Below are 16,396 nucleotides of genomic sequence, written 5' to 3'. Positions count from 1 at the left end.
CATTGGCGATAGCGGAGGTATGTCGAACAGAGGTTTAGGGACGTCTGCATGACTAGAGAACGATGCTGCAAAAATAATTTATTTGGCACAGCAGTTCTGGCAGCAATGGGTATATTGTCATTCTGCTTGTAGGCCAAGGTGCAGCCTTGTGAGCACGTTCTTGAGCCAGTAGCCTGGAACGATGAATAGGTGCCTTGGACCAGAGAATGCTGCGTCATGCAAAGTCGGTTGCTGCAGTCCCTCCCCTAGTGTCAGCCATATGCAGGGTTGGATGCCATGAAAAGAGAAAACAAAAGTGGGCAAGCTCAGAAAAGTAAAATGCAACTAATATACCACGAAGAGAAACCCACAAACAAATGCACACACAAAAAAATGGAATGCATGCAAGAGAGAAAAAGATAAGGACATCTCCCAATTGTGCTCAGGAAAGTAAAAACAGCGCTAAATTCTACACAAACCACACAGAAAGATGGACAGGACGGACGCTGCTGTCTTTCTGTGTGGTTTGTGTACAATATAGCGCCGTTTTTACTTTCCTGAACACAATGTCACACCAACTAGCCCAGCAAGAGGTACTGTTAAACATCTCCCAACAGACTATCGCAGCAGCCTACGCACTCCTTAGTGGCCTTGTGCATGAACATTTGAAAGACCTTAAAAAAAAAGGATAAAAGCAACAATGTTGAAGATGTGCTGGAAGAACCACACACAAAAAGAAGTGTGCACACAGCTCAAGAGAGAATGAAAATAGTCAAGACAAACAACGAAAGGGTTTCACTGGGTCAGACCAGTACTAATTTAGAGAATCAAATTAGGTATCAGGTTTCAAGTCATGGAAATTAAGCTTGGCCAGCCCACAACACTGCCGCATTTCCTTTTGCGGCTTCCAATGCTGGCACACAGGTCAAAAGCTCCATATGCTAAACCCAAAACCTTAAAATAGGGGGGGGGGGACACCAAATTTTTGGTTGGCGTCTTTGTTTCAAATATTGCATTGCCCCAGGGCACATATTGCCCCAGGGCACAAAGGGCACGGCAGCTGGGCTTGCGCACAGATGGATAACCCGCTTGTCTTCCTCGTGCAGATCATTGCCAGCCTGCTGGTGATACCGTCGGGATGCCAACAACCACGTCAGCACTTCCAGTACGAACTTGTTCATGTGCTATGGAACGACAACGTTTCAACGCCCCTGATCCTACGATCTGCGGATGGATTTCGTCACCTACCATCGCCAACGACTAGCGGCAGCGACAGTGTGGTCTTCAAGCCATGCTTAGCGGCGCTGCAAGCTTCCTGGGCTATAAAAGCCGTCAACGAAGGATTTCAGACCAAAGGGCACGGCAGCTGGGCTTGCGCACAGATGGATAACCCGCTTGTCTTCCTCGTGCAGATCATTGCCAGCCTGCTGGTGATACCGTCGGGATGCCAACAACCACGTCAGCACTTCCAGTACGAACTTGTTCATGTGCTATGGAACGACAACGTTTCAACGCCCCTGATCCTACGATCTGCGGATGGATTTCGTCACCTACCATCGCCAACGACTAGCGGCAGCGACAGTGTGGTCTTCAAGCCATGCTTAGCGGCGCTGCAAGCTTCCTGGGCTATAAAAGCCGTCAACGAAGGATTTCAGACCAAAGGGCACGGCAGCTGGGCTTGCGCACAGATGGATAACCCGCTTGTCTTCCTCGTGCAGATCATTTCCAGCCTGCTGGTGATACCGTCGGGATGCCAACAACCACGTCAGCACTTCCAGTACGAACTTGTTCATGTGCTATGGAACGACAACGTTTCAACGCCCCTGATCCTACGATCTGCGGATGGATTTCGTCACCTACCATCGCCAACGACTAGCGGCAGCGACAGTGTGGTCTTCAAGCCATGCTTAGCGGCGCTGCAAGCTTCCTGGGCTATAAAAGCCGTCAACGAAGGATTTCAGACCAAAGGGCACGGCAGCTGGGCTTGCGCACAGATGGATAACCCGCTTGTCTTCCTCGTGCAGGTAAGAAAGCCTTTTGGGAAATGTTTTAGATCCAGCGAGCGTTGCCTTGTTGTGCTGCCGTGCCCTGCGGTACTTCTTGATACAGTGTGCGATGTGGTGCATATATTGAAATTGTTACTACTTGCGGGTGACGTTGAGACAAATCCTGGGCCTGATATGAAAGAACTTTCTCAACAGCTACGACAGATAGCCGATGACATAAAAACAATAAAAGAAGAAAGGTTAACATCTATAGACAACAAACTAGAACGCCTTACCCTACTTGAAGACAAGCTTTCGTCATGTACTGAGCATGTTGCAAATCTTCAGCAGCTCGTATTGTCTCTGGAATTAAAAGTAGACGATCTCGAAAACCGCTCCAGAAGATCGAATATTATAATTTATGGCATGCCTGAAGAGGAAGAAGAAAATAGCGACTCGCTGGAGCGAGCTGTGAATCAAAAAGTTGTTAAAGAATCCTTAAAACTGGAAGAAGTTGCAATAGAACGCATTCACAGACTAGGTAGACCAGCAGAAGACAAAACAAGGCCTATAATACTGAAGCTTCTAGATTTCAGGGACAAATCAAACATTTTACGTAACTGCCACAAATTAAAGGGCACCGAGTTTACCATAAGTGAAGATTTTTCGCCTCGTGTCCGCGAAATCAGAAAAAAGCTATGGAAATACGGGAAACCAAAAAAAGATTGCGATGAAAAAGTGTCGCTGGTTTTCGACAAACTAAAGATAAACGGTGAATTGTACTTTTGGGACAACGAAAAATGTGAAGTGTCACCAATTGCCGCTCATCGGGTTACACCTTTACTAACCGAGGCAAAAAACCAAGACACAAGTACACGGGCTCTACGCACGCGCCGTCCACAACGTCCCAAGTAACTTTCGTGAACATTAATGCGCGTAGTATTATCAATAAGCTCGGTCCCTTGGAATCTTTATTATTAGGTTTAAAGCCAGAATTCATGGCTATAACAGAAACTTGGCTGACAAGCGAAATCAAAGACTTTGAAGTAATTCCCCCCAACTACTCCATAGCACGCAAGGACAGGCTGACGCGAGGCGGAGGCGTGGCATTAGTGATAAGAAAAGATATACATTTCGTTACGTTACCTGAAGTTGAGGGGGTTGAAGCAATTTTTTGCAAACTCAGTTTTTCTGATTCTTCAATTGTTGTGGGTTGCGTCTATCTTAGTCCTTGTTCTGATCCTATCATACTTCATTCATTGTATACTTATATGCAGCATCATGTTAAGGGGCGAGACTAATACTTTTAGGGGATTTCAATCTTCCTGATATTAACTGGAATACACTGCACCATACCTCACCTTGCGCTGATGTTGTTTTTGATATAATGCTTTCTTTTAACCTCTCGCAAATTGTAACAGAACCCACACGTGTGCAAGGAACCAGCTCCAATGTTTTAGATTTAGTTTTCCTGAGTAGTCACTTCTCCTGTCCAGAAACAAAGGTTGAAATTTTAGATGGCCTATCTGATCACAAACTTGTAATGTGTTCTGTCCCGCATCATCATAGTGCCCCTTGTTTTCCATCTACAATAACGTACCCAGAGTACAACCCAGCGGACGACACTACCATAGTTGATACTTTATCACATGAACTAACACCGTTTCAGCAACTCTCAGATGACATTAATACTGACATAGAAACATTGTGGCAGGGATTCAAAAACGTTGTGTCATGTTGGGTTACTAATTATGTGCCTACCAAGACTAAGAGAATACGCAAACGTAATCCATGGATAACTCGAACCTTAATTCATGCCAAGCGAAAAGTTCGACGGCTGAAAAAAGTGCAGAAACGCCATCCATCACCAAAAAGAATTGAAAAAATAAACTCGGCCATCACTGATTTAAAAACCAAAATAAAAATAGCTAAAACATTTTACTTTACTAATACGCTGACTCGTTTCTTAAAAGATACTCCCCAAAAGTTCTGGCGTCACCTGAACCCTAAATCACGAAAAGATAACCAAGCTTCTCCAGAGGAAAACAGAAATATTGCAACCACGCTGAATAGCTACTTTACTTCTATTTTCACTACAGACAACGGAATTAAGCCTCGTATTAGTTTTTGCTCAGGAAATAATTTAGAACCCCTTACTGTAACAGAAGCAGGAGTGTTAAACCTCTTATTAAACTTGGACCCAAAGAAAGGATCAGGACCTGATGGAATCTCTAATATTTTCTTGCGTAGATATGCCGAATGGGTAGCAAAATATTTAGTAATACTTTTTAACAAGTCATTGTCATCGCACACCATTCCTAAAGAATGGAAACTAGCTAAAGTGACACCTATACACAAAACAGGAAGCATATCAGATCCCTCAAATTTCAGACCAATTTCACTAACAAGCACTGTATGCAAGTTACTAGAGCACATTATCTTAAAGCACATAACAACCTACTTAGAGGAAAATCAAATTTTAACACCTTTTCAGCACGGCTTTCGGAAAGGAGTTTCTACAGTCACACAACTAATCGAACTTACACATGACATATCCTTTGCTATTGATCAGCAGAAACAAATCGATCTCATTTTATTAGACTTTTCGAAAGCTTTCGACCGCGTTTCACATTCCAAACTTATTATGAAACTTAATGCAACCCTTGGAGCTGGCCCTATAGTAGATTGGATCGTTGATTATTTGACTGACCGTACTCAATTCGTCGAAATTAACAATGTTAAGTCCGAAACAACTAATGTTACATCCGGCGTGCCACAAGGTAGTGTTCTTGGCCCAGTATTATTTTTAATTTTTATAAACGACTTATCTACTAGTATTTCTCACAATATTAAACTTTTTGCTGATGACTGTGTACTTTACCAGGAAATTAACTGCGTCAATGACCATATAGCTTTAATAACGCTTTAAGAGCAGTGACCAAGTGGTGTGAAGAATGGCAGATGACTATTAATGTTAAAAAATCAGTTGCTTTATCCGTAACCAGAAAGATACACAAATCAAATTTTCAGTACACATTAAACAATATTCCTCTTGATTCGGTGTCCGAATATAAATATTTGGGCATAACACTAACCTCTGACCTCAGATGGGATTCTCATGTTAACAATGTCACATCAACCGCCTTAAAACAGTTATTTTTCATTAATAGACGCCTCAAACTAGCACCATCAGAAACAAAGCTTCTTGCATATAACACATATGTCAGACCAATTCTAGAGTATGCTAATGTTGTTTGGTTTCCTTTCACTAACAAGCTCACTAAACAAATAGAAGCAGTGCAGAGGAAGGCGGTCAGATGTATATTTAATAGACACAGGTTGACAGACTCACCAAGAGAACTAATCAAACACGCAGGACTACTAACCCTTCAAAACAGAGCAAAACTAGCGTGCCTTAAAACCATGTACCAACTCGTACACAATGAATTAAAAGTCGCCACTTCAAGATACATATCACAATCACAAACGCGACAAACACGTAATAAACACATACACACTCTAAACGAGTTTTCATTCCGTACTGACACTTTCAAATATTCATACTTCCCTCGTGCTATACGCGAATGGAACACCTTGAACACATCCATTGTTAGTAGTCCATCATTGAATTCCTTTAGCACACGTGTGGAAAATCAACTACTTATATCTTAGTATTTATTGAGTTCATATATGTCATTACCAAGTTATTCGTTCCGTTTGTGTTTTCACTTGTGGTATTATTGTCCGCCAAAATCATGTCACATGCTCCTCACTCTGGTTTATTTGTTATTCGTATCTTCTAATGTATAATCTCGTGTTATAATTTTTATGTACTTTGATTAATTACCATTGCTATTTTTTTTGTGTGCCTCTGTACTTTGAATGCCCTCCCTGTTACGATCCCTGATGGGATTGACAGTATCGAATAAATAAATAAATAAAATATACATGACACATGCTGCACGATTCATATATGCACTATAAATAATTTATTACCGTGTTACTTATACTGAGCGGTTTTGCTTCCTGAGCGCCGGGGTGTGTTATGACGTCACTCCCAAGGAAGAGCAGCAACCCTGGTCACGCGGGCCCCAAAAGTAGAGACAAAGGGACTGCTGCGCCGTCTGCTCTCGTACACATGCTGTGCATAGCAGGGCTTTTCGAATTGCCGGCCGGTCCTATGACATGCTTAGCAAAGCCAAGCGGGTGAGGGGCAACGTCGAGTTCTGAACCCAAGCAGCTCACTTGGGACGATCTCAGGTCGAAATATGCGACTTCAGCGTTGTATTTAGCTTTGGAACACTCCGCCCATTCCAAAAGGATAAAAGGGTGCAACAATTTCTGGGAGTCTTTCTGGTGATCTCACGAGTATATTGTGCATTCATAAGCAGATAAAATTTGTTTTGTACAATGCATTTTTAAAATAAATATTTCCTTTCCTTGTGCTTTGCTGCGTACGAAATTGGAGCTAGTTCTCAGCAATGTTGCTGTTCCCGTTGCAGCTTGGAACTAGATGCCAACTGAAAGCAGCATCTGCTTGCACTGCTGCTATCCCCATTGCACATAAAATAAGAATCTAATCCAACAAATATCTTTCTGCGTGCTTTACGTAGTCGAGTTTCTTTGCGGTGTGGACGGAATAACAAAAATCTGCGGACAAAAAGACTAAAATGTAGCCGTTAAATGCATTCCCGAGTTAAATATGATATCTAGGCGAGCTGAAGGATTCAAGAAAGAAAATTAAAACTGGGCGTCCAGCAAGCTACTCATTTTGAATTCCCGACGGCCGAAGCGAGAAATATAGTGGCGATAATAATGGACAGTATACGTAGGGTTATTCGTTTTCGGGTTTTATATTTTTTCAAATTCGGGGGGTAAACATCGGGCGTTATTTTTCGGCTTGATAATAGGGGAGAAATCGGGTTTTTTGAGGAAAATCTCCGAAATTCGGGTTTTATCGGGTTATTGGGAGATTATTAAATCCCCCCAATAGTCATCAGGGAAGATGGTATTCTTACTTTGTTAAGTAGTCTTAAAATTACCACAAGCGCGGGTCCACTGGGCTTTAACAACAAAATACTAAAAAACATATCTCACAGTATTTTCCAAGCCTTGTCTGTACTTTTTTCTCAGTCTTTATCTTCTGGCTCCATCCCGCACGACTGGCGTATAGCCAAAGTAATTCCAGTTTTCAAATCTGGCGTCCGCTCTGATCCTCTAAACTATAGACCCATAGCATTGACTTGCACTTTCTCTAAGCTCCTTGAACATGTCATACACACTCAGATCATTCATTATCTTGAAGATCATAACATCATATTTAAATATCAGCACGGTTTTCGCAAGGGATTTTCTTGCGACACTCAGCTCGCCGGATTTACTAACGACTTATTTACTTCTTTAGATGTCGGAATTCAAGTCGATGCGTTGTTTTTAGATTTTTCAAAGGCATTTGATCGGGTTTCCCACCATAGACTACTTCTCAAGCTATCGCACCTTAATATTCACCCTGAGGTACTAGCATACTTCTCAAGCTATCGCACCTTAATATTCACCCTCAGGTACTAGCATGGATTAAAGACTTCCTTTCATCTCGCGCTCAGTTCACTTCTGTTAATGGTTCTAACTCTACAATGGCCCATGTCACATCTGGTGTGCCTCAGGGGAGTGTGCTTGGTCCCCTGCTCTTTCTAATATTTATTAATGACTTGCCAAATTGCATTTCTTCACAAATTAGACTGTTTGCTGACGACTGTGTTGTGTACCGAACCATTACAACTGACTGTGACCGACAATCCTTACAAACTGACCTCGATTCTATTAACACTTGGTGTCAGTTGTGGCTTATGACCCTAAATCCCTCTAAGACAAAGCTCGTCTCCTTTACTAGAAATTCTTATCGCATACCAACCGCATACTCTCTTAATGACATAACAGTTGAGACAACTTCCACTTAAAAGTATCTAGGAGTTCACCTTCAATCAGACTTAACCTGGAACTATCATATTAACTTGATTCTAGCAGCTGCTAACCGTTCTCTTGGCCTTTTAAAACGTAACCTACGACATGCTCCGGCGCATGTGCGTAAACTTGCTTATATTACATTAATTCGACCTAAAATTGAGTACGCTTCCGCCATATTGGACCCAGATCAAGCCTACATCAAAGATAACATAGAATCCCTGCAAAACCGTGCTGCTCGTTTCATATATTCCGACTACTCACGTTTTACTAGCGTCACGGCTTTAAAAGCTCGTGCTGGACTTGACAGCCTTTCCCATCGTCGTAAACTGGCTCGCTTAACTCTTTTTCACAAAATTTACCATCATCCGTTGCTTCACGACGATTTCTTTCACTTACCCTCAGCAGTGTTTCCACGCCGTGACCATCCTTTCAAAACCAAACGCATCACATGTCACACTTCAAGTTTTGCCAAATCATTCATACCCAAAACCATTATTGATTGGAACCGGCTGCCTTATACAATCGCAACTGAAACGAATGCGACATCATTTCATGAACTTTTAAAAAATCAAAGCCATGTGTAGTTTTCTTCTAGTTCTGTTCTGCTCACCGCAATGTGTTCGAGTTTTGCTTTTCGTTCTGTTTATTTCGTTGTTTTTATCTTTGTGTTTTCTTTTCTTGTTTTTTTATTTTGTTTATTTTGTGTCTTGTTGTTCCGCCACATTTCGATTCTTGCTGACTACCAGTTATTGCTCTTTTCTTGCTTCTTTTTTTTTGCCCTGTTACTCATGTTAATGTTCCTTCTATGTATTCAAGTTGAAATTTTTACCACCCCCTATGTAATACCCTCGTGAAGAGGGCCTTTAGGGGTACCTTGAAATAAAATAAATAAATAAATAAAATAGAAAATTTGCAAACTAATAATTTATTCCATTTGCTTTAACCAGTGCGTAACAATTAGGGCTATATTTTAGACTGCTTTCAAGAAAGTATTGCAAAATTTGGCGTTCCTTTGGTAATTATTACTCGCAGTGAGAGGCAACAGTCAGTTTTGAGAAAAGAAACATTTTATTCACGAGGGCTGGTCATCGACGTTCTACACGTCCTTATTAACATACATAATCATCTGCATGCGCAACATCTCGGTTTCCATCCGAGACCTGTCTGGTCTCTGCAGGTACCTTAGCTGAGAGAACGTTCGCGCAACGTCACAGCTGCCATAGCACAACAGTGACAACGCTGTATTTTCTAGCCTTGGGTAACGCACAGTTGCGTCGTTCCTTATCACTTCAACACCTTCGTTTGTGGGGCTTGCTTCGAGCAAGTAGTGGTTAAACTCTTCACGAAGCGAGCCTACATCGTCCATCACGGAAATAAAGAGAGGTCGGTAGTCATCAAATGACTGACTCAGCAGCCGCTTCCGGAACGGACCGAGTACGGCTCCCAGTTTCCACTATGTCAACTGGTTTTCTTTGTCTGAGACTAGAGGCACAGCAATTCCGTGGGCACAATTGTTTCAGAAATCGGGAAAAGTCGGGTTTTACCCGTTATTTTACGAACACAATCGGGGCGCAAAAATCGTGTAAAATCGGGTTTTACCCAAAAACGAACAACCCTAAGTATACATGACCAATTCACAGAAAAAAATTAATGAAGTTGCAAAAGCTGCATTGAAAAGAGATTTGGTTCCCCTGTTCGAGAAAGCTCCTTTTACGAAGTCCATCTCTTTATTATAGGTGGCTACCCTTTTCTTTATTCTTCCCAGCATTTGACGTTCTCTACCAAGTGCGTGTCAACGTCAAATTTTTCGTTTTGAAGCAGACAATAGTAATAAAATTCACAGCAAATACAACTGAATATTCTACATCAATATTTTACTTCTCATAATTTATCACATCCTAATGTTTACCAAGCATCTCAATGAATGAGGGGAAATCATGTAGAATGGTGAAATTTGCCTAAAGCATAACTGTGTGTAGAGAAAAACCTGACAGCTTGAATTTGTAAGCTGGCAAGTGGAGATGCTCTTCTTGTCCCAGTTCACACTGAAAAGGCGTATGACGTGACGTGGCACACTGCTGAGAAACAAAAGATTACACAAAAAAATCAATGAACAGCAGCCTAAGCTACAACGCGAGTGAGAGCTTTAACAAGACTGTGTCTTCCACGCTGCCTCGTGACAACCTAGAGACAGCTCCCACCGTGAAATGCTGTCCCAGATGCATCATTCTTGACGGGACATGGTCCGCTTAACTCTTGTGTATGGGTTTCACCACACTGGAATCCCTAGCCATAACGGGCCCACAGATGCTGGCACATTTCAATTCAAAATCTGTGCAGCAATTTCGGCAGCTGTTTGCCTTCTCACCAGACGAAAAGTGCCTCAGTGATCTGGGCTCTTAGATCTGGAAGTTTCTTAAAATTATGCTCACAAGTTCCTGCTCTCTTTTAATGGTTCATAAGATTGGTGGTCATATGTGCTTTCACAGAAGAAACAAAGAGCACCACTTTGAGAAAATGCTGGAAAATTATCTAAACAAAACACTCCGCATGCTTTCAGGGGATTCATAAACTGCTCATTGCACTGCCAGAGATTATTTCAGGCTTTAAAAGGTTGGTTTTTCCATTAGTGAAAAGTACTGCAGTTTCCTGCCTTTCCAATGAAGGCACCCTGAGCTCACACTGGCATCCCTTTCGACAGCAGCAATGCCATGGGACAAGCACCAAGAGATTTCCATAAGAAATATCAGCTTTCTATGACCTCATCACAGCTCGAACCGCAGAGAAACTAGCCTCCATTTGTTTGTTTCTGCAATGGCCTACAAGATTGACGAGGCCCGAGAGCAAGATTTCCAGATTGATTTTGATGCCACGCCTGGGTGGCGTGGCTCCTCGCATGAGTACACTGAAAGTGCATGAATTATTTACATTGCTATGACAACGGCTTATTCCACAGAAAGTACTTTTGAATGCAGCTATGTCTATCCATATGCACCAGCCCAAGTTAACTGTCGAGTCCGGGAACCTGTTCAGAATGAACCAGTATATACAATGCTCACATCATGGACGACAAGAAAAAGACACCCAAAACAGACAGGCTGCCATGCCTCATGCATGTTAGAAGCAAAAATATGCCACGCCAATGTGAACAGACCGTGCGCTGGGCACTCACAGTACCGTTGAAACTTGCGGCAGACCACTGCGTTAATTTCAGTCAGTCCTTTTTTCCAACTTGGCCACTTTCTTGACCGTATCCCTCACAATTCGCTCATTTTTCCAGGTAAAGAAAATTTCCCTGATGATTCAAGGTTGCTACACACCCTTTAAAGCCATAACAGCCCTTCACAGAAATATAGTAGAACCTTGCTATTCTGTTCTTGGTTCGTGTAATGTGCCGTATAACAAACCCAAAAATTATGCGTGTTACGCTATTTTTCTTCACAATATAAATCCTGGATAACTTTGTGGAACGATTCCCTGGTGTACATGTCCATAATTTTGTCAAATTCTGACGGCATGGTGCATTCAGAGACCAAGAGGAAATGCCAGCCAAGCTAGTCATCATTTTTCGATACTTTGCCCAAATGCACCTGAGCACTGCGGAGAAGGCCATGAAAAAAAGCAAAGAGACAAAGAATCTTAAGAGCAGCGGCGGCTCCTCCACACTACACAAATGCATTGAAACAAAGTATCTCAAAACGCCAAGGAATAGTTGATGGACTGGATGTGCCATGAAGCTCCAGCCCCATGAAAAACGAAAATATGGAAAGAACATGCAAGCGCTAGAAAAGGAGCTTTCCAAAATTTGTGCCAGCACACACACACAAAAAGTTTTAATGAAGTGAGAGTGCCAATAAATGCCAGGGATTAGGAAATAGTGCAAAACCTGGACATGGAGACAATCGTGTGCAGACCAGCAATCAAATTTTTCGAAGCTCCTAATTCAAGCTTCTTGCATAAAACAGCACTTGCAACATCCAAGAAAAAAATAATAAAAGAAGGAGACAAATAAAAGGGGGAAGGTGGCAAAAAAATTTGCAGACACCACCGCGTCAGGACTTAGTGTTCTTTGAAAAGCAGAGTGCAATCACCTTGAAATCAGTGGGTGGCCAAGCGTCTGCCTAGGGAATTTCTCAGTGCCCTTACGTTCTTACGCAAACAATGATACACTACCCAGCTTGCCATATGTGACAATGCCCATCGGAAAAATGAATATTACACACCACACAGCATGTGGAGAGGAGGGAATGGCCACGAGCATTTTGGAGCAGTCCTTGAAGCAAGCCAAAATTCTATTAGGAGCAGATTTTCAGTTTTGTAGCAGGGAGAAGGTAAAGATACGGATGTGCCAAAGTTTAAAAAACTACTGGCTGCCCAGTTTTTTTAAAATGCATATTATTTAAAAGGAAAGTTCATGAGTGCTTTAATGCATACGCCACACTGACATAATAAGACATGTTGGTGACATGCCTAGCCTACTTGCAGCTGCTTGACGCATCTGGAAAGAGAGAACTCTTCCCTCCCACTGTAAGGAAAGGGGGGTGCCAGCCTGTCCCCACCACACCCGAGGCTCGTCACTAACCTGTTCGCAGGTGCTGGTGTACGAGCAGCCACGATCCTAGCCATGCAGACGTGCCACTGCTATAGCTACTGCTTAGCGCTGTCACATGACTTGGCCTTTATGCAGCAAATTTCAGTTTTCCTCCATGCGCCGCACCTACCACTGCTGCGTTGCCGGCTGATCTGCGCCACTGTGCAGCTGTGGTCCAGCCCCATCTCATTGCGTTCTCATATTACCAACGCTGTCATGGATAGCGTGCTTCCCAAATTAAATAAGCTGCAGTGTGCCACATCAGGGTGAAGCTCTGAGTATTGACAGCCACGCTGCCTGTGAAGGGCTCTTTGCAGATGTTCTGCAGCAGGATGACAGTGTCATCATCATCATCAGCCTGACTACGCCCACTGCAGGGCAAAGGCCTCTCCCATGTCTCTCCAATTAACCCTGTCCTTCGCCAGCTGTGGCCGCCGTATCCCGGCAAACTGCTTAATCTTATCCGCCCACGTACTTTTCTGCCGCACCCTGCTACGCTTGCCCTCTTTAAGGACCCTTAAGGACCAGCGGTTATTTTGCCTTCGGATTACATTCCCTGCTCAAGCCACATCCGAGGCTGAACGGTAGCTATGCAGTTAAAAGGTTTCGTGTGCACATTTTAAAAAATTGATCAGGAATCATTTTTTACCAGGTAAGTGGATATATTCAGGCCGCTTTCAGTTTGGGCATATTGCCGCTTTGCACATAGTTTTTCTGCAGTGCTACGAAGTACGCCTTAATGAGGTTTCACTGTACTTATGAGTAGTAAGGTATGCGTCTCAACGTGAAATCTGAACTGACTGATACACCTCCTGCAGTGAGGCCCATGACCCAAGTGTAAAAGTGAAGTTCTGATCTACTGCTATGCGATGCATTCAGAACAGGTGCTGCCCTTGATGGCCTCGCAGATACCCTTGACAACAATGGCAACACAGACACCAAAGTTTGCTCTCCACCATTGGTGCCATGTTTGCTGCTGCTCTAATGTCATTTTCCACAGTGGCCCACTCACAACTCACCTCAATCCTGACCGCGGTGCGAAACCAGCAAACAACCTGTAATTGGTACTGTGCGGATGGATCTTATGGCCATGCCACTGCTCTAATTACATCACACCACTTTCTCTCAGTCCCATGGCGACATCCCGAGCAAAGGTGGGGGAAGGAGGAAGCTGGAGCACCACAAAAGCCAAATGTACAACAGGGACACAGTACAGTGGCCTCGCTCAAAGCTCTTGCTCAGAGCTCAAACAGCACAGGCATGTCTGGCTGAGCTTACAACTTTTGTCACACCCAAGTTGACAGCTCACCAGCCACACACACCGCAACAATCACACACGCCAACAGTGCAAGATCAGGCGATACGGTGTTAAGCCATCTGTGCTTTAACCAACCCGAAATTCTTACCCCTCAGTCCAGTAGATGACCTCGGTTCTCTCCGGCGATACACCCAGCCTGTTCACAGCTATGGTAAATTATCATTTCGACCTCTCAGATTCCCTCACCAAGAGGCATGAGGGCAATTGATTACTGTTTGGTTCTTCGGACCAAGAGGCTTTAAGGAATAAGTACAATTTCTTGGTAAACACTCCCTGAAGGGGCCACCGAAAATCCTCCACCAAAGCTGCAAATTATACTGTTTGAACAGAAACTACTTTTTGTTGTTTATTTATCAGTTTATCTGTACCTCAACGGCCCAAAGGCAGCATTACATAAGGGGTGGGCCGACATGTAACCTCCTGCCACAGAATTTTTCACAAAAAGCAAACTGAAGAGCTAAACTGCCCATCTCCATCCTTAAGGCTTTTTTTCCTCTCATAATTCCTGCTGCACTGGAAGCCCTACGTTGGTGCTTGAACCTGAACGCCACACACCCACAGGTGTCCCGCACACATCCTTTATCAGCATAGCGCCACGTAACACGTAAGATAATGACAATGCCGCATTTGAGGTCAAGAGGTGCAAGTACACAAAACAGTAGGAACGAAACGAAAACAATAATGCTGTGTGAGTCATCCCTGTGTTCTATCTTTTGGCTGCCTCAAAAAGTGAAACTACAAGAAATTTCGACTTTTAACTTGTGGGGGAAAAAAAAGAGACAAACATAGAAGGGACAACACGAACAACGCCTCGTCCTTGTCTTTCCATGTGTTCTTCAAATATGGGAACTACTCCCTCGTTCAGCTACCAGTCCTACCTACATTCGCCTGTGGCTTCTCGCCTCTGCTTGTCTCTAGGGGCACAAACGTTCCCGGTTTCACAGCAGAAGGCCCACTTTCAAAATTATAATTTGCTAGATCCGTAACAGCCTAGTTGCTTTGTTCACTATACGGGCAGGCTTTGTTCACCTGGGGCCTGCAGGTGAAAGCCATATTAAGAGTTAATGTTCCCACGTTTTCTTTTTGTTTTTTCTTTCTACTTGACAGCCAGGGCGAAAAACTGCCACTCACCCGATGAATAGCAAATGGCCACATAATCATCATTACCACAATGACCTGTCACACACTGCAACAGTGCCTTGTGAGCTTTATGCACCTCACAAGCTTCCAAAATATCAAACGACATCAAACACTTTGTCCACAATGTTCCCCTTCTTAAGGACTCTTTGCAGTATCACCTGTAATAAGCTCTTAAGCTTAGAGGCCTTAAAAGAAAGCTTGCTTTTCCAGTTGCCTCATGCGCTCCATGCTAGTTAGCTACGTGGGTCCAAGCACCTTCCCCGTGTAATACCAAAGCTCAGTGCAGGTGGCGCAGCACTAGTTTTAAAATTCACAAGAGGTGGAGAGCTCACCTAGTGGCGCCTTAAAGGGTTAAAGCCGTTGCTGCTTCCGCATTCTATCGTCCCATTTTGTTCAGCCTCTGCGCCAGCAAGAGAACGCCGGACTCGATGCAGGAATCGGGAAGGTCCGTGCCTACAAGTAAACTGCATTTCGGTTTTGCAAGTGCCGTTTTCTGAAATTAAAATAAATTTAAAAGAACATGTTTACGCGCTGCAGACACCAAAGCGTAATCGCTTATCTCGCCGCATTTAGTGCCCGTTTCGGAAAGCGGCTCGTATGGATAAGCAGCAACACAACTGTAAAATGAACCATTAAATCAGTAATCTATACACTTTCCTATTAGCGGGGGCACAAAAAATCGGACCGCGCACAAAACTCACCGCATAAACGGTTAGTTCAACTGGACTGTTGTCAAAAGTTTCCCGCCTTTTTTTTCGGGCGCACGCTAACCATGTGTGTTTTACATGACCAAAAGTTACGTTGGGCCGGGCTGACAAAAGGTACAAAAACATACTCAGCGCATATTTTCTTCTGTCGAACTGCACTGAGCTTTTGAGCAGAACTCAGGATAAAACAGACGAGTCTCACCTTTAGGGCCTTTGTGTCCACTGCCGGGCAAGCGGGCTCAGTGCTGGTCCTGGGTGATCTGCAAACACAAAATATTCGGGCGCAAGGAAGTTCAAAATGAAATGCCGAATGCCATATAACGGGCAATCACTCAATACATACAGTACATACATACCAAAAGACAGGAAGAACAGAGAAATTGCTCACGGGCAACACGAGCGCGCGCAGCTCCCACCGTCCGGCCATTCTCCTACTGCAAGCCATGCTCGGATCGGCTGTAGCTCGGCTCAAACATGACAAAAACAACAAAAAAATGGCCGGACGTGACGTCGTTTTTTAAACCGGATGCGACGTCACGGGTGGAAATAACGCTTGGGTTATTTCGACCGGGGGCCCGATTCTCGATATTCGCCAATCCGCCATGAGCGGGGCGTACCCGTGACGTGTGAATCGGGGCGGTGCGAAAATGCGTAACAGCAGAATAGAATGACGACATTGAAGAATAAAGAAAAAAGTATGACAAAAAAAATA

General features: G+C 43.6%; 1 protein-coding gene and 1 long non-coding RNA gene across 2 annotated transcripts; one reads left to right on the top strand and one right to left on the bottom strand.

The window, feature by feature from the left end:
• Positions 1 to 1,044: 1,044 nt before the first annotated feature.
• On the top strand, positions 1,045 to 2,879 carry LOC149327669 (uncharacterized). Its single transcript, XM_089564950.1, has one exon. It carries the CDS (start codon positions 1,056 to 1,058, stop codon positions 2,877 to 2,879), a length of 1,824 nt encoding a protein of 607 aa, XP_089421076.1. The 5' UTR covers positions 1,045 to 1,055.
• A 12,449-nt stretch (positions 2,880 to 15,328) lies between these two features.
• LOC149327668 (uncharacterized) lies at positions 15,329 to 16,117 on the bottom strand. The gene is made up of 3 exons (XR_016285910.1): positions 16,073 to 16,117; positions 15,887 to 15,944; positions 15,329 to 15,430 (listed from the first exon to the last, which is right to left on the bottom strand). It is a non-coding gene; the product is annotated as an uncharacterized LOC149327668 (long non-coding RNA).
• Between the last annotated feature and the right edge of the window lie 279 nt (positions 16,118 to 16,396).

This window comes from Amblyomma mixtum, chromosome 10 (assembly GCF_055824585.1).
Source record: "Amblyomma mixtum isolate Tamu chromosome 10, ASM5582458v1, whole genome shotgun sequence".
NCBI lineage: Eukaryota > Metazoa > Arthropoda > Arachnida > Ixodida > Ixodidae > Amblyomma > Amblyomma mixtum.
The sequence above is the reverse complement of the archived record's forward strand: the minus strand, read 5'-3'. Positions and strand labels throughout refer to the sequence as shown.